Here is an 18101-nt window from a genome sequence, read left to right as displayed (position 1 = left end):
AAAAAGATCATGTAACCATTTGCCAAAACACTCTGGCAGATTATTTCAGAGTTGACCTTGAATGACAGTTTTGGAGAGAGGTGGAGTGAGGGATGTTTTAGTTCATGTGGATGTGAGAGGAGCAGAAGTAAAATTTTGCTTTGTGACCTTTTTTTAGAGCTTCTCCTATCACATTTCTGCTTTAATTCAGGTCATTTTATAGACATTGTTTTCAACTTCCCTATTTCATTCCCTTGCTGCTAGTTGTATATGTTTTCTTGATAAAAGGAAACAAGATTCACTATCCAACTTACTGTCAGACGTTTGCAAAGTAACCACAAAAGCAGAGTTTAACTTTGGAAAATGTTAGCTGCTAAGCTATTTCTAGGTATTGTATATTAACCAAATCAAGCTGTTTATTTCCTGGCTAATGTTTCAGTATGTTGAAGAATATCTTTCCCAGTTTCTTTGAAATTAGAGGTGTTAAGACATGAATGGCGTAGAGGTCTGCCATTTCTTTACTGAGTAATTTGCTCTTTTGTACAAACTCAGTGCTCCATATCTGACCCATGTTAATGCAAAGAGTAATTCTCTACAAATCCTTTTTCTTTTCTCTTTCCTTCCAGTCTCTGCTGGATGAACCGAATCCAAACAGTCCAGCCAATAGCCAGGCAGCACAGCTTTATCAGGAAAACAAACGAGAATATGAGAAAAGAGTTTCGGCCATTGTTGAACAAAGCTGGAATGATTCATAATAGACAACTGGTCTGTTAATTTTTTTCATCATTGTTGTGTATAATTTACCTCTCAGTAGAAAGGCTAACAAATTTTAAGTGCCACAGGTTTTAAGGATTCTGCAGAAAAAAAAAAAAGTCCTTCAGTTTAGAACCTACAAAAGCTTGTGTATCTTGATTAATGTACTTTTTATTGCATGGTGTGAACTAAGTTATTGCTTACATAAATTTGTAATATATCCTGTTTGTATTTTTTTCCAAGTGTATAATGTTGGTGTGGAGTTTTCATGACAGAATAATACACATTTTGTAAATCTGTACTTTTTTCAAATATTGAATGCCTTATTTTTGAATTCTTTAGATTTTTAAATTGGAGAAAAGCACTTAAAGTTTTTTATATATGAATATTACATGTAAAGCTGTTAAAATACATAACTTCAGTGCAAGAGACTTTGTCACTTATTTCCTTATCTGTGTAGGAGGGGTTAATAAGTCTCTAGCTCTCCATCAATTGATAGCTTCATTTCCAATTTCAAAAGAACAGATTTATATTTTATCAAGAAATTCTTCAAATTTGATTCTAACCACCAATTATAATTTCAGAATTTATTTTAAGTGTTTAAAATTATATCCGTTTCACTCGAGCAATTATAGACATAACTGGTTTGATTCTGTCCAACTCTGTATTTAGGCCACTTGTTACTGTTTCTTCATGCACTACTTTCTGTTAAACTGTACCTTTTGCAATTTCACAGTTTGTACCTCTACCATGAGGAATTGGCACCTCTACTGGGAGCAGAGAGCTAATGCAACTTATTTGCTGCTTGATAGCACTTTGAAAGATTTTTGATAATGAAGAAAGTAAAACCGTAAACATTTACCAAAATCCATGCCCCACTATTAACACTGAGTAAGAATTTGTTGCATTGGTTTAACAAGGCAGGTATTTGGAAGGAATCTTGGTGTAACTTAAAATATTGAAAACTGCCTTTTAATGCAATTGCATATCTGTTTATTCTGGAAAAATGTTTTAATACCAGGGCCTGCTGAGTTGCTTTCTCTTGTGGAGATTTTTTTTTTTTAATCTCCTAAGTTGTATAAAAGTTGTACTGCATCTTAGTTTACTGGATAAATTTAAAACACAGTATTGTAGAAAGCTAATACAAAGCTATCCTATGCCTTCAAATAGTACAGAAAATGGAAAATATACAAGTAAATTCTGTTGAACCACCTGTGTAGTCTTTCTAGTAGTTAAAACAGCTATTTGAGTAACCCCAGTAGTTTCTTGTTCTATTCTTACTAGCTTAGTAAGCTAACAGTTTCTCTATTGGAAGACTAGGATCGCAGTGTCTACAGCTTCTATTTTTTAAGCCAAGTTTAATATTGGAACAATAAGTGCTGATGTTTCCCTTTAAAAGTTATTACTTGGCAAAATTTTCGGTAAGTGTATGATCTTAGGAAGCTTTTCATACAAATAAGAGTCCACTCACTGGAATTAATGGCCAAAAAGATGCTTACGGATACTTTTTGGTCATAGTAAATAAGATGCTTTTCATATTCAGCTCTTGAGACAAAGTGTAGCTTCTGTAGACATTTACTCCAATGACATTTACTCCAGTGAGTAACTCTTAAATATACACTAGGTATGAGAGTCTCCCCTCTTATTTCATTAAATGCTATTTGGTTCCTGCTTCAAAATCTTTTTTTATCCTAATCGGTTTTCCTTTCCCTATTTAAAAGTGAAATATCTCAAGTATTGATAATTATAAGGGGGTCACATCTCACTTTGTAGGGAGTCTCTGAGCTCTAAGTCCTAAATTCAGTACATGCATAAAACTCATACCTCATCCATATTCCCATTGGAGAAAATTCTTAGGAATATTCCTCTCCCAATTACTCCTCTGTTTTTTTCTTCAGTCTTGGAACAGATTCCTATTTCTTTGGTTGAGTACTAGATGTAAACCTTCAATTTACAAGGTTATTAGCATACAAAAGATGTTTACTTTTAAACTAGGTAAATTTTATTAATGTGTGGTATAGCAGGAGGCTAGAACTAAGTCATTTATTTTGGTATGAAGTTGGATTCATGCTAAAGTTTAAATACATTTGTGATGCACTTCCTCTGTAACAGTATTTCTGACATAGAATGCTCCATGTGCATGGCACTATGTGAAGCACTTTGACACATAGGACACATTTCTGACTCACAGTAATCCCGTGAGGGTAGGTACCATTATATTACAGATGAGGAATCTCCAGGTACACAAGAGATTAAGTAAGTGATTTGTTGAAGTTCAGTGAGCTGGCAGGTGATAGAGCTGGGATTTGTACCTGGGCAATCTGGTCTTTTAGCCAAGAAGTAGACTACCCCTCAAGAGATATTAAGGTATTGAGTTCAGTTTTAGAAAATCTGTTTAAATACATCCCTCTCATTTTTAAAAATACTTGAGTTGATTTAGACTTGTGTACAGGCTGGTATCCAGTGAAGAAGTTTTCTTAACCACCATTTTCTACGTCTTTTTTTTTTTTTTTTTTTTTTTTTGATATAGGAACACCTTCTGGTTTCTGATATAAAGGACTATGACCTATGACTTACTTATAGACCAAATTTCTTTCCCCTTCATGGAAATATTCTTAAGTCAGTACCCCCCACACCCCCCAATAAAAGTTCCGTGAATAACTTCTGAAACTGATCTAAAAATTCTTACTCCTGTAGGTAGGTGGAAGGTAGTGGAAAAGAAATCTATTAAAGGTGCCTTATTTAGTAACTGTATTTTGTGCGCAGTAAACAAAGTACCTCTCTACTTAATTGATCGTTTAGTACTCTTTAAGAAAGAACCGTAGGGCTCATAAATACAATTTAGAGTTACATCCAAGGTATTTGGAGCTCTCAATTCTTCCAGGTTTTAAGAGATAGGGATCAACTTTTTAGGTCTTGGTGGTATTTATTACAATTCCTTTCCTACTGCATTTCATAATGCAGAGTCCCAGAGGAATCTCAGTTATGTGGGGATTATTATGTAAATAGAAAAGTCAGTAGTTGCAAAGCTATTAAAGGTAGATAAAATTGTCCATAGGGCGAGGGCCTTGTGCCAAGATGGTAGCTCTGTTACTTCATTTCCCATCTAGTTAGAAAAAAACAACTGCTGTCAGATAGGAATAAAGATTAAAGTAGTTTTCTTTAGTTACTCAAGTATATGACATGGAGGAGAGACTAGAAACAAGGTTTTATTGAGTTTACTTTTTTCCTCTGTCCTTTGAAAAAGAATATACAAATGTGTGTGCCATTCCTCTTTCAGTAATTTCTCCACCTCCCTCCACCCTCAACTGCATTGGTTTAAAACAATTTTGTTAATAACGTCTTGAGGTTTATACATTTCCTATTCATAGCATGGGCTAGGGCTTTTTTTTAGTTGGGCCCGAAAGACAAATGAGCTGTGCCTTTTGCAAACCTTTTTGAGTATATGACTCATCTCAAGCTCAGCGTTAGCTCCTTACTGGTCGAAATCAAGAAACCTGAAAGGAAAGGCTCCTAGCTTCCTCTTTGGCACACGGAGGATTCAGACTTGGGTGAAAAGCCCACATGGACTGAATTTCAGGAACTGCCATTGAGTTGAGTGGTAAAGCTTGGCCACATGATGCTTTTGTTTATCAGTCAACTGTAGAATATTATTATGAGAAGACTCTAGAGAGTGTATTCTGCTGATAGCAAATAACCTTTAGCTGGTTAGAGAGGTCTTTATTTGGGGACGGTCTTGGTTTACAAGTATGATGCTTCTGCAGTCTTTTGGGAGGAGGTTAGCTATCTAAACTCTTACCTGGAAGACTGGGATCCTTAAAGCCACTGGGTTGGCTACTTATCTAGAGGGAATCAGAGCCTATGAAAGGATCTCCTCAGGTTCCATCAACCTGTCATTCTTCCTGGAATGCAGAGGGGTTCTGTGGTGTCTTGAAGGCTGCCAAAATGCAAACATAAAGAGCACTTAAGGCAGACCTCATAATGCTCCTTCCTGTCTGAAGCCCGAGGTGTAAGTTGCCCTTTCCCTTCCCCCTTTACAAACAAGGCCTTTTGCCAAGAATAGCACAGCCCACCAACTGAATTGGACCGGCTGCACTCCTGAATAAGAGAATGTCAAATGCAGAGAGGTTTTCGTTTTACAGAACTGAGCTGGGAGATTTATGTTACTGTGGCGGTATGAGTACAAAGACCACGAGGAACTGGAAGCTTCTTGTCCTGGTAACATCCTGAGCAGAGCATAGGAAAAGAAATCAGATTCCAGCCCATGGTAACTTTGGCCAAAGGCTTGGAACATCACCTCCTCAGAAAAGCTGGATTAGTGATCCCTGCTGTGTTGTAGTGGGCTGTGGTTGTAGACCTGTACCTGCACAAGCATTCAAGGCTGTGGTTTCAGGTCCAGACTTCCCAGAACAACAGTTGGAAGGCTGCCTTTTGAATGAAGACGATGTCAATACCAGGGGTGGGTACAAGGGATCTTCTGCAAGCCCACAAGATGAGTGAGGGCAATACTGGGGGCCTGATGATGGTGAGGTTGATGAACCCATCTGTTCAGGGAGAAAGTTCCCCTCCCTGGCTTTTGTTAGCCCTTACACATTGGTTCGACGGGCTGCATATTCTTGTGCACTGAACAGCTTGAAAACAGCACAATCCCCATGGCACCTTCTCAAGACCAAGTCTGACAGATCAGGCTGTAAGAGCAACAATACAAGTACAGTTCAAAAAGACTGGAATGTAACTAGGAACCTCCTTTCCAGACAGCCTCTGGCAATACATGCACAGGCCTGGGCAGGAGGCCAGTAGGACAGCAGAAGACTCAAGGGTCCAAGCTCCAAATCCTCTGGAGACACTGATTAGCAGGTTTCTGGTTTTTGTTATTATAAAAGTAGAACGTAGTCATACATAATTTGGTAAACGCAAAGGTAGAAGGAAGCATGAGTCATTGTCTCCCTACCTGAGAAGTTGAAAACAAGTGGTTTCAGGGGAAGTGGGACTGTAGGTAATGGACCAAGCCCAACAATTCCCAGTCAGCTGGGGCCCACAGTTCAAACCAAGTGTAAGGTCTCATCGGTTTACAGGGTGACTCAGGCAAACCCGCCACGCCAGTGCTAGGGCAAAGGCCATGTTCATGGAGAGAGGAGCATATCCACAGCCTTCGCAAGCCCCAGACCCTAGATACAGGTGGTACAGGGGTTCCAAGGCACCTAGTGTTAGGGGAGGACTGCAGTGGACCTATAAGCTCTGGCCACCTGCTGACCCCCACGCCCCCATCCTGGAGGTTTTGCTTCTACCTCCCTCTCGGACTGCCAGGCATTTGATTAAGGCTGCATCGCTCAGTGCCTGCTGCCATTCATTTTGTCAGCATAGCTACTGAGTACTTAATGGGTGCCAACTCACATGTTTCGCCCTACTCCACAACTGCAACTGATGTGGTCTGCCCTTCTGCAGCGCTGGGGATGGAGCCTGGTCTTGTGGGGGTCCCTGTGGGTGGTCATTTTTCTTTTGTGTAAGTTTAAGTTAGTTGAAACATTTTGTTTTCCCAGCTTGGCCTCAAAGGGAGAGTAGGGTAGGAATGAAGCAGGGAGAGCTCACTAAATGCCAGGTACTTAAAGAGAAATTTTTCTACTAAATCCTCCAATAAAGATCAAAGTAAGAATCATCCCCCACTTCGAAGATCCCTACACCGAGGTGAAGTAAATCAGGAGGAACGAATTACATGCCAGTTCACATCTAGGTTCAATTAAATATTCTTAATATGAGAAAATACCAAAGAGAAAAGAAAATGCAGCTCCAGCAGTGAGATTTTGGTGCTAGGATTCACAGCAAAGCAAGGGCTTTAGTCAATAGGCCCAAACAGTTCAAGGTTAACCTCCTTACTGTTAATTGCCCTTTCACTAAACCAGGGGAAGATGAAGACCTGCCTCAAGATGCCCTAGCAGCATTTCTCCCAGGCACGTAGGTTGGAAGACCATAATCAAGGCTATTTTGGGGTCGTTTGCCTAATTTTCCTGGGCTGGGAAAGAAGGATGGGACCACCTGCGTTATTTCTGAAGAGCTGTCCTTGCCTGACAGCACTGTCAAGGAAAGAAGCTCTGGTTCACATGTCCATGCCTAGGATATGTTAAGAATTATAGCTCTACTGGGAACCTAATAGTCTCAATTTTTACTCTTCTTTTTTGATTCCGAAGGCAATCTGTTCGGTTGGTGTATTCTTGTTACCCCCACTTCCTCAGCTGGTCCTTGTCTGTGGGCAAGGCTTCAGGCCCACCTTCCTCCCTGAGAAGACCACATATGCAAAGGACTCTGCCCCTAATGCCGGCATTGTGAGAAACTAAACCTAAATGAGAAAGGCAGCCAACATACTGCCACCCCTAGACCTGGGGGTCCTAACTTGGAAGGAACAGAGTAAACTTTGGGGAAGAAACAAAACCTCATCTGGCTTGCTTTTCACTTAAATAAATGAATAATTAGGCTCTTTTGCTTGCTCTTTATTTTAATGAAAAGCCCAGAAAGATTCTTTTTCTTCCCAAAGGAGTTTATATATATATGTGTGTATATATATATGTGTGTGTGTGTATATGTATATATATATATACATATACCTTTTTATATATTATATATGTAATACATATTTTTGTAACTTTTTTTATACATATAAATATATAATCTCCATGAGGGCAGACTTTTTTTTTTAGTGTGCATTCAGTATTCGTTAAAGGAAGAAATTTCCAAATGACCACAATCTTTAAATTCTAAAACTCTTGCCTCTTAAGATTTGTGTTTAGTCTTACTCCTACAGAATCAAAAGGTGTCCCTTAACTAGTCAAGGACGGGAGCCATGACTAGATAACATGAACCTCGACTACAGTCCTCAGACTCTAGAAGTTGACAGTCTCTTTCCAAACAAAAGGGTACCCAGCAAAGACTACAGCGCAGCAGAGAAACAGAGTTACCTGACATTTAGAATAATATAAATCTCATTTCAGATGTGACAGTGTGTATTTTCAGTGCCATTTACTACAAATAGCAAAGCCTCAGAGGATGGGCAGTGATAATGAATCCTCCCAATGCCCATGGAATAGGTAAGCCTCAGGTCCACATGGATCCTGGAAAATCCTTGCCTCCTCAATGGTAGACAATTCATCAGGTGGGCTATAGACTCTAGTGAATATTGTAAAAAAGCAATTTTCTGGGTAATATAAAAGGGTATCACGATTAAGTGAGCACCCTAAACTGTACTGTTAGTACTTGCTTCTCACAAAGTCTTGAGACTTAAGTCTTTAACAGAAAAAATGCTCTCTAGTTGTTATTTGAAGGGAACAGTTTACCATGTCCCCTCCTATGATCTCATTTGATCCTTATCCCATGTTGGACAGCACTACATATACCAAGGCCAGTATCTTGCAGTGAGCTCCTGGTTCGCATTAAGAATGGGCCATTTTGGGGCGCCTGGGTGGCACAGCGGTTAAGCATCTGCCTTCGGCTCAGGGCGTGATCCCGGTGTTATGGGATCGAGCCCCACATCAGGCTCTTCTGCTATGAGCCTGCTTCTTCCTCTCCCACTCCCCCTGCTTGTGTTCCCTCTCTCGCTGGCTGTCTCTATCTCTGTCGAATGAATAAATAAAATCTTTAAAAAAAAAAAAAAAAAAAAAGAATGGGCCATTTTGCCTATTACGAGGCAAATAACGAGTCCTTACAAGGACTGCTGCAGTGCAAAAATTTTATGATTTCTATGCCACTTTCTATTCCAGAAAAACAAAGGATGAAATTCTAAAATACTGCTTAATTTTATAGATGAGATAGCTATGAAGGTTTTAAAGATGAGAAGAAAAACAGAGACAGCTTAAGCTGAGGAAATAAGAAAACCCATCAGAAAATGGTTATCAGAAAATTTGCTTTTGATTAACTAGATAAGTCTTCAAAAATACACTGAAGAAGAATTAGGGAGGGGAGCATGCAATCCGTGCACAATTTAAGCTTGCTTTATGCAATGGATATGCTCCTGACAGGATATTATTATAATAGGGCATTATCTCTTACAGACAAAATAGGATCCATGATGAGAAACCTGTGAAAGACGCATTTTAAAAGTGAACAGCCCCACTCTGATATTTCCCAACTTGTAAATTTGGTTTTTAAGCATCACCAATTTGTATAGGACACCAGAATAGAAAGAGGCTAGGCCACATGTGAGGAAGAGGCTGAGGTTCATTGAGCTCTGGCTTACCCCTGCAGCATCTTCATCTTTGCCATAGCTCTTTGTGCTAGGTATTTCTATGATCTCCATTTCCCAGGTACAGCTATGGAAAGAAGTGGCTTGCCCAATTATATCAGAGATCTTGACCTCATTTGGTCCACCCTAGTGATCCCTACAGATGAAAGCAAGAAGCTGCACAGAGACGTGGCCCAAGGTGTGATGCTTGTCCTTAGGCTTGAGCAGTGGGTGAGTCTCATCCCACTTGTCTGCTCCCAAGCATCATGCTCCCACAGCCAGCCCTCTTCAGCATTCCTGGTTTTTTAATTACCTGGGTTTACTGGTAGGTTCAGCTAAGAAAGGGTCCACTATCTTATTCACCATTTTCCCACATATGAATTATTCACCAAATATGAATTATTCACCAAATATCCCAAAAGTGAATTCTGCTGTGATTGTTATATTGCTGACCCCAATGAAGTCCCTCTCTCAGTATTTATGCCTGGAGGTAAGTTCTTAAGGTGGGTATTAAATAAATAGAGGGCTCCTGGATGGTCAGTTGGTAATACATGCAACTCTTGGTGCCAAGGTTGTAAGTTTAAGCCCCAAGTTGGGTGAAGAGATTACTTAAAAATAAAATCTTAAATGAATGAATGAATGAATGAATGAATGAATGAATGAAAGAAAGAGGGAGGGGATAAAGAACAGATATATTAACTAATGGGAAAATTAACACAAGAATTTCAGAGCAAAACATTGCACTAAACAAGTATTTCTTCAAGGGCTATGTGCAAGGCAGTTCCTCAAGTCAGGCTCCTTCCAGAAAAAGAGAATGTGGGCTTTACTCAGCTGCTGGGAGACCTTCTAGAAAACCTATAAATCACCTGACTGCCTGGACCAAGCTATGGCATCTGGTGTCCGTTTTAAAATCAGGCCAGATGCCTTTTCATAAGCTGCCTCTTCCCATGAGCTGGTAGGTACCTGAGGCCTATGATTTGATTCTCGCTCGTCTCTTAAAAAAAAAAAAAAAGATGAGTGTGTGTGGCAGTGGCCATAAACATGGCATAAACTTCAGAAAGAAATAAGGAAATAGGAGTGCCTGGGTGGTTCAGTCGGTTAAGTATCTGCCTTCGGCGCAGGTCATGATCTCAGGGTCCTTGGTGTCAGGCTCGCTGCTCAGGGGGAAGTCGGCTTGTCCCTCTCCCTCTGCCCCTCCCCCCTTCTTATGATCTCTCTCTCTCCAATAAATAAAATCTTAAAAAAAAAAAAAAAAAGTTGGGGCGCCTGGGTGGCACAGCGGTTGAGCGTCTGCCTTCGGCTCAGGGCGTGGTCCCGGCATTGTGGGATCGAGCCCCACATCGGGCTCCTCCGCTGTGAGCCTGCTTCTTCCTCTCCCACTCCCGCTGCTTGTGTTCCCTCTCTCGCTGGCTGTCTCTGTCTCTGTCGAATAAATAAATAAAATCTTAAAAAAAAAAAAAAAAAAGAAAGAAAGAAGGGCTGGTTTGCCTCAGTGCAGGGGAAAAAGACCATAAAACAATCAGATTTGAAGATACATTATTGAAAAGTCCAAAATATAAAATTCACTACCTGCAATTATTACAACATAAAAAAAATAGGCATTTTTAACAAAAAGTTTGGCATTCAAAAAGTGAAAATTAAAAAAGAGGGCATGATTTATAAATACATAAATATCCATGCACACTTTTACAATGACAGCTACTGGAAGAATGAGACCTTTTAAAACTCCAATCTAGACAAGATTATCATTCCAACTGCCTCCTTCCTACATGTTGGAAATACCAGGAATCTTAAGAGAGCTGCTGTGGTCCATGTCACATTCATCCCAGACTCCTTTCCTAAGCCTGTAGCTGATGTTGAAAATGTGATGAATCTTCTGCCTTAACTTTGATGCTGGGGGAAAAAAAAAGAAAAGGTTATTTAGCCATGTAGTCCAGCAAATCAAATTTATAAATTAAAATACAGCAGTGAGGGGCGTCTGGGTGGCTCAGTCAGTTATGTGTCTGCCTTCCACTAAGATCATGGTCCTGGAGTCCCAGGATCAAGTCCCACGTGGGGCTCCCTACTCAAGGCGGGGGGAAGAGTGGGGTCTGCTTCTCCTTCTCCCTCTGCCCCTCCCCCTGCTTGTGCACTTGCTCGCTCGCTCACTCTCTCAAAATCTTAAAAAAATAAAATACAGCAGTCATACAATATTTATGTACTACCTAGAAGGAAAGTAGACTCAAATTACTATTTTACTACATACAGAAAATTCAACAAAACATTGAACATACCATCTATTTGGAAGCTAGAGCCTAATTTTTTTGTCTTGACACCTGGGATCTATAAATGTTCACAATTTAATGTGATAACAGAAATACCTGAAATATAACTTTCTTCGTGGCATGCTTTTCAGTGAAGGATTCTAAAAGAAGAATCGCACAAACACTGTTTTAAATTAAAATCAGTTGAATCCAGGTAGTAATTCACAAGATTTCACATTGACTCAGGATATTTAGGAGATGTGAAGGTTATGTATTTCTGGATTTCACACTATTAGAAACTGTAAATGCATGTCTTCAAATAGTGGCGAACTGAAGCAGATACATTCTTTCTGGGTGCTCTCTAGCACCTTTGGTAAATTTAAACTTGGCTTTAGACAACTTTTAAGCTGGGTGTGAAGAAATCATGTTGGCTGTCACCTTGTACTTGAATGGATTTCCTTAACATTTAGCAGTGCAAGTGAATCAATCTGAGAGTCTTTTTAGTAATCAGAGTTTTCAAGGTATGACCTATTTCCTAGCTAAGCCTGTCACTCCAGTCTTTTTGAGCAATGAAAAAGCAAAATTGTTCAGGAAAAGCAAAATATAAGAAGTCTTTCCCCATTTAGGAGAATGCAATATTACCTAAAGAAACCATCATTACTCCAAAGGAAAAGAAAATCCCCTAAGACACCTTTCAAATTTCCCATAGGACAGACCAAAACTACGGCAGCACAGAAGCTGCCACAGCTCTGGCTGCTGCAAGTATGGTCTTTGACACAAGGTGTTGGCATATGATTTACTCCTCCTGAGCACTGGGCGACAGACTGGCCTGTGCAGTCAGATTCAGCTTTTCCGGCGCTTTCTCCTGCTAGCTGATAAAGGGGAAAGGTAGCTCCACTAATGTGACAGGCTGAATTTGTTTTAATGCTCACAAATATGTGCTGCTTTAAAATCACATCTCCTTTCACCATGGGAGTGGCTTTCCCACTACCTTAGAACTTGCCAAGACTGGACATAATGCACAGAAAAGCACTTCTTGAAATGCAAGTATCCTTGTTTTCCTACCTTCTCGTTCACATTTCATATCCAGTCACTTTCCATGCTGCCATTTTCCTTCTTGGATAAAAATGTTCTTAGGAAAAATGGGCCAAGAAATTAAGTTGATAAATTATTTCTATGAGCCAATAATGATAGCTTCCTAGTTAATCACTCCTCTTTCTCCTTAAGACAATGGCTTGGAAATATTAACTCTGACAGTCCTAGTAATGACATCCTTCCGAGTGAGCTGCTGTTCTTTGTTAATTACTGCTCGCTGGATAAAGCTGGTCTACCACGAAGGCTGCTAGTAGGTGCCTAGGGATGACTGTTAGATAACTGAGATTGTTTGCTCAATGTATTTGTATTTGAATCCAAAGAAAAATCATAAACTGCAACTGTTTGATAAATACCACCTGTCAGAGAACAATGCTCATTTCTTTTCTCAGACCAAAAAAATAATAAGAGTTGGATAGACCACAGAGATGTATTTGCCTCAAAACTGCAGAATATATATAAATTTTTTTAAATCTTTATTTTTTTAAGATTTTATTTATTTGAGAGACAGCAAGCAAGAGAAGGGGAGAGAGAGAGAGAATGAGCACAGGAAGGGGCAGAGGGGGAGAGAGAAGCAGACTCCCCACCAAGCAGGGAACCCTATACGGGGCTCAATCCCAGGACCCTGAGATCATGACCTGGCTGAAGGTGGACACTTAACCAAATGAGCCATCCAGGCGGCCCTTAAATCTTAAAGAAATTATATCCTAAATTACCTTCACTGTCCAGTCTCAAGATGCCAACAACGCCAGGTGATTCATTTCTACTTGCTAGCTAACTTTAAAACCCACCTAAACTCTAATTTTAGAGCTGAGGATCTATTCTAGGCAGAACTACGACAAACACTTTCAGGTGCATGGCTCAATATCTCGGGTTTTTTTTTGGTATGTGGGCTGGCAATGTTGCTTTATGTTTGACAGCCTCTATTACATGCAAAAACTTCAGGCAAGAGACAAAAGAACTGCTGGGAAGTCCCCATGACTCTTTCCAGTGGCCTCCCAGGGGCTCCTTCAATGGAGAAGGGACAACCTTCAATACCACACAAGTCTGTCATGGCACACATGTCAAAAGAGTCCTCAGGATCAAAGTATCTAGAAGAGGCTTAAAAACTGGCAAAACTCTACATACCCTTTAAGGATCTCACTTCTCAGGATTAACTGAGTTTCATTTTCAGTGGGATCAATAATCTAAAACTTGGCTACTAAGAAAACTTCAGTTTTATCTGAAGGAAGCCCAAACACGCATAATCCGAAAGTGCTCTCGATGTAGAGGCTCCCGCAGGCTTCTTCCAGGTAGCTAGGGGAGTATGACTAGTCTGATGGCAGAGCTGCTTTCACGGATACCAGGTTCATGCCTGAGGACTCTTCACTGGAGGCTGACACTGTGCAATGACAGTGTCAGAAATGAACATCCCAGGGCAGAGGACCCCTACATTGTTGAGGTTCAAGACCCCTTCACAGTATTAACAGATTCGAGAAACACCCCGGCCCAATACACATACATATATTTCTTCACACTGGTCTAGGGACATGCATATCAATTACAAAACCTCCTTAGTTTCCTTCTGGTCTACAACCCAAACACCATGAAGGGTTCCCAACTCTACAAGTCCAGAATAATCGGAAAGACTATGGCTACATACAAGACAGAGAAGTACAGGGGTGCCTGGGCGGCTCAGTCGGCTAAGCATCTGTCTTCAGCTCAGGTCATGATCTTGGGGTCCTGACTGAGCCCCGCATTGGGATCCCTGCTCAGTGGGGAATCTGCCTCTCCCTCTCCCTCTGCCCCTCCCTCTTGCTCGTTCTCTAACAAATAAATAAAATCTTAAAAAAAAAAAAAAGTATAACAAATTTGACTTAAAAAAACAAGTTTTATGGATGGCAAAATACCTCTTGGGAGTAAAAGCAAGGACAGAATCACCACACACAGGACGTAAAAGCTGATCCTACTCCTGCCTGGGGAACACTCGGGCAGCCAGCAACTATCTAGCTGCCCCATGACAGCCCCAGGAACCTCACCACTATGGGACACTGATGGGACTGCCCAGAAAATTTTTTTTAAGTATTACATGAGATGATCCAAAAAGTCACAAACTTCCAATTCCTGACCCCAGATTCAGATTTAAAAAGAGTATTTTTTTTTTAGCAAAACTATTTGAAATCAAGTGGGGTGTGCTATTTGAGACTGAAGTACTTTCTGGGATGCTGAGGTTTCGATTAGTTCCTTGATAACCACACAGAAGGGAACCTCTTTATATGCCCTACCTCCCCAAACAAGACCCAACAGGGGTGAGGGCTTACCTATGTTTCTGAGGATAGAAATAAAACAGGCCTGCAGCCTTTTACTCTATTGCTTTGGTTTTCTGAGCTGCTTTCTGAGCCTATACTGGGTTTCAGAGACAGAAGGACTAAGACTTTAGGTACCAACTCTTTCCTCAAGAAGCTTACAATCTTCTAAGAGACCTGGGCAGAGTGCCAAAGAAACAAACTTTGGATGAGAGGAAGCAATTCTTCCTGAAAAGGCCCAGGCAAATGAGAAAAAGCATGTCTTGGGGCGCCAAGGTGGCTCATTCGGCTAAGTGTTGGACTTTGGCTCATGTCATGATCTCAGGGACAGGGGATGGAGCCCCACATCAGGCTGTGCACTCAACGGGGAGTCTGCTGAAGATTCTCTCCCCCTCTCCCTCTGCCCCCCCCCCACCGCCCTGCTCGTGCTTGCTCTCTAAAATAAATCTAAAAAAAAAAAAAAAGCATGTCCTAGGGATGCCCAGCCCATCAACTGAACTTCTTTCTGCCACATTCTCCAGGGCCCCAGCACCAGAGCACCAGGACCCAGATACAAGGCTAAACAGGCAATAGCTCACCATGTAAAGTCTGCAACTTCAGATCAGACTAAGCCCTACAGAACAGGGAACAGCTATATGTGGGCATTATTCCATCTACATTTCCATCAGCAAGTCAGATGGGCCAAATAAGTCTGGTTAGACCTTCACCCACTGGGGTAAAGATGAGTTAATGTTACCAACAAGATTTTTTTAATAAGTGGAAAGCTGTAGCACTCTAGCCAACATTTTCTTAAAAATTAAGCAAAAAGCTCAAAACTTCATAAAAGAAGTTTAGAGGTTGAATTTATTAATTACTCCACCAACAATGTATAATTTAGTTGTTATCTAGTTATGAAAAGGCTTATACCGAGTATAGAGAAATGAAAGTGACAAGGCACTTAAGTGTCCACAGATAAATGAATGGATAAAGAAGATGTGCTGTTATACATATATATAATGGAATACTACTCAGCAATAAAAAGAGATCTTGACAGTTGCTACATGGTTGGGCCTAGAGTGCATTATGCTAAGCGAAATAAGACAGATGACGATAAATACAGTATGATTTCACTTATATGTGGAATCTAAAAAAACAAATGAACAAACAAAACAAAACAGATTCATAGATACAGGAAACAAACTACTGGTTACCAGCTGGGGGGTGGACCACAGAGGTGAAGGGGATTAAGACGTACAAACTTCCAATTATAAAATAAATTAAGTCATGAGGATGTGATGTACAGCACAGAGAATACAGTAATACTGTAACAGCTTTGTATGGTGAAAGATGTGTTACTAGATAATAAGTGGAAATTATTTTGTAATGTATAAAAACATTATGATATACACCTGAAACAAATAGGATATTGTATATCAACTGTATTTCAGTAACAAATTTTTTAAAAAGTTTTTTAAGATTTCATTTATTTATTTGACCGAGAAAGAGCGCACAAGCAGGGGGAGTGGCAGGCCGAGGGAGAAGCAGGCTCCCCGATGAGTAAGGAGTCCAATGCGGGACTCAATCCCAGGACCTCAGGATCATGACCTGAACTAAAGGCAGATGCTTAATCAACTGAGCCATCCAGGCATCCCAAATTTTTAAAAAATTTTTAATGAAAGGGCTTAGATCCTTGGGGAGTAAATAGTATCCTCTAATACATAACATAAAAGCAGGGGCCATTAACTTGATACCATTTCAAATGCACTTAGAAAACCTGTTTACCTTTTTCATTAATTCACTTCTGGTAGTAAACTGTGGCAGGTCTTCCACTTCAATCCCATCAGCCATTTCCATCACTTTGTCTAAAAGGTCTTTGTTGTAACTGCACAATAAAAAGTAGTAAGATAAAAACCTTGGAGGAATCACGTGTTACTGTGGGCTAATGAGAAACCGCAAGTAGCTCAACTCTTAGCGTTCTGATGTGATACTACATGGAAAACGGACACATGCTCAGCAGCGGGTTAGGAAACCCTTCTTCTGGCTTGTGGATTCAGAAGTGGCTATAGGAATGCCAACAGAGCAGGTGTTTCAAGACAAAACAAAAAAGATTTATAAAAATAGAGACACTGTACATCTGGCAGTACATATTCGTGGATACAGTATGAGGGCCAAAATGTTTTATTTTTTAAACACATCGATACATCAAAAACTAAGGATATACTGTATGGTGACTAACATAACATAATAGAAAATTATTATTAAAAAAAAACATCGAATACTGGTCTAAAGTAAATAACATCATTTGTTCATTTGTCCAATTTTCTAACATTTTCCTAGTCTTGGAGCCCATTAACCAGGATTTCCCAGGGGCACCCAGAAAACAGAGGAAAAGCCTTTGGCACTGCTTCCCCAAATCCTGTTCTAATAAGCCCAACATCTGAAAACAAAACCAAGTGGCTAAGGGCTGGAGGGAGCATGTGACAAGAGTCAGACAGCCAAAAGGGGAAAAGAAATCAGGACTAAGACAAGTCATCTTACTATCCTAACACAATTTCAGGACACTAAAATAAAAGGATGTGGGAGCTTCAAGATTTAACATCTTCTTCATTGAGGGGGTACAAGGGGTGCCTTATCTAAAGCACTTCAAAAACAGTCCCTTGAAGGCATCTGTTATTTTCATAACAGGAAAGGCAGAGAGGCAAAGGCTGGCTCTTGCTAAGAGTCCAGCAGACTGGGGAGTGGGGAGGAAAAGCCAAAGGCCACAGATTACATCCTGCCATAAATGGTAAAATCCACAATCCTGTCAGAAGACACACGGCCCTCTCTCAGCTCCTTCATAAGTAAATTGGGGATCTCAGTTTCCGTGTCTGCACGTTTGCCATGTGGGTGGAAGGAGCCAAGACACTTGAAATGTACTACGCAAAGGTGATGGTTTAAACTAACAGTATTAATACAATTAACAACGGCATTTTAGCGCCATTTTGAGCTCTTGCTAAATAGCAGTCTGTGCTAGGTGCTTTTTTTTTTTTTTAACTCTTTAATACTGCAGTCATCACAACTTATTTTCCCAATGAGGAAACTGAGGCTCTGAGAGGTTAAATGTCTTTCCAAAGAGCTGGCTAGCGTGGGAATCAGCCACAGGCTGGGCCAGTCCGGGCGGGAGGTTGGGGGCGGGGTCAGCACTGGGCAGGGGTCAGCCCTAGGAGAGGGCTGCGGGTCTGAAGGCAGGGGACAGGGTCAGCCAGCCCGCAGGGGTCCGCACCTGCAACCCAGGAAGAGGTGGTTGGCCCACACCATGGAGAGGGACAGCAGCTGGTCCAAACGGCCACCGCCATCGGGTGGGTCGCGGTAGTCGGGCAAGTGGCGCAGGATGAATTCCATGCGAGCCTTCCATTGCTTCTCGCTCTCCGAATAGGAGCGGAACTGCTCCGCGAAGTCGGCCGCCTGCCGCACCCCCGAAACTAGCTCCTCCACCGCGGCAGCAGCCTCGCCACCTACCATGGCGCCCTCCGCCGCCGACGGCCGCACCCGCCCGCCGCCTTCCCGACTCGCACCGCGTCA

The 18101-nt window shown here is 41.0% G+C and overlaps 2 protein-coding genes across 2 annotated transcripts in view; one reads left to right on the top strand and one right to left on the bottom strand.

Moving 5' to 3' along the window:
* Positions 1–1943, top strand: part of UBE2B (ubiquitin conjugating enzyme E2 B) — a 14865-nt gene extending 12922 nt beyond the window's left edge. The window contains exon 6 of the mRNA XM_045794693.2: positions 606–1943. Within this exon, the coding sequence (XP_045650649.1) occupies positions 606–734 (129 nt within the window). The 3' untranslated portion in view covers positions 735–1943. The remainder of the gene's footprint in view (positions 1–605) is intronic.
* Positions 840–18101, bottom strand: XTBD1 (XRN2 binding domain containing 1). Its single transcript, XM_045794686.2, has 3 exons — positions 17803–18101; positions 16323–16422; positions 840–10834 (listed from the first exon to the last, which is right to left on the bottom strand). The coding sequence occupies exons 1-3, from the start codon at positions 18039–18041 to the stop codon at positions 10823–10825; spliced, it is 351 nt and encodes a 116-aa protein (XP_045650642.1). The 5' UTR covers positions 18042–18101; the 3' UTR covers positions 840–10822.

This window comes from Ursus americanus, chromosome 5, assembly GCF_024610735.1.
Source record: "Ursus americanus isolate L20-20 chromosome 5, mUrsAme1.1.p, whole genome shotgun sequence".
NCBI classification, from domain to species: domain Eukaryota; kingdom Metazoa; phylum Chordata; class Mammalia; order Carnivora; family Ursidae; genus Ursus; species Ursus americanus.
Note: the sequence above shows the minus strand (reverse complement) of the source record. Positions and strands in the feature narration are given on the sequence as shown.

What these genes read in the sequence shown, in the direction of transcription:
- XTBD1 (XM_045794686.2), bottom strand. Translation starts at nt 18,041, where the DNA reads ATGGTAGGTGGCGAGGCTGCTGCCGCGGTGGAGGAGCTAGTTTCGGGG. An exon ending in CACCTCTTCCTGGGTTGCAG is followed by an intron (nt 16,423 to 17,802) that starts GTGCGGACCCCT and finishes TTTATTGTGCAG; the next exon opens with TTACAACAAAGACCTTTTAG.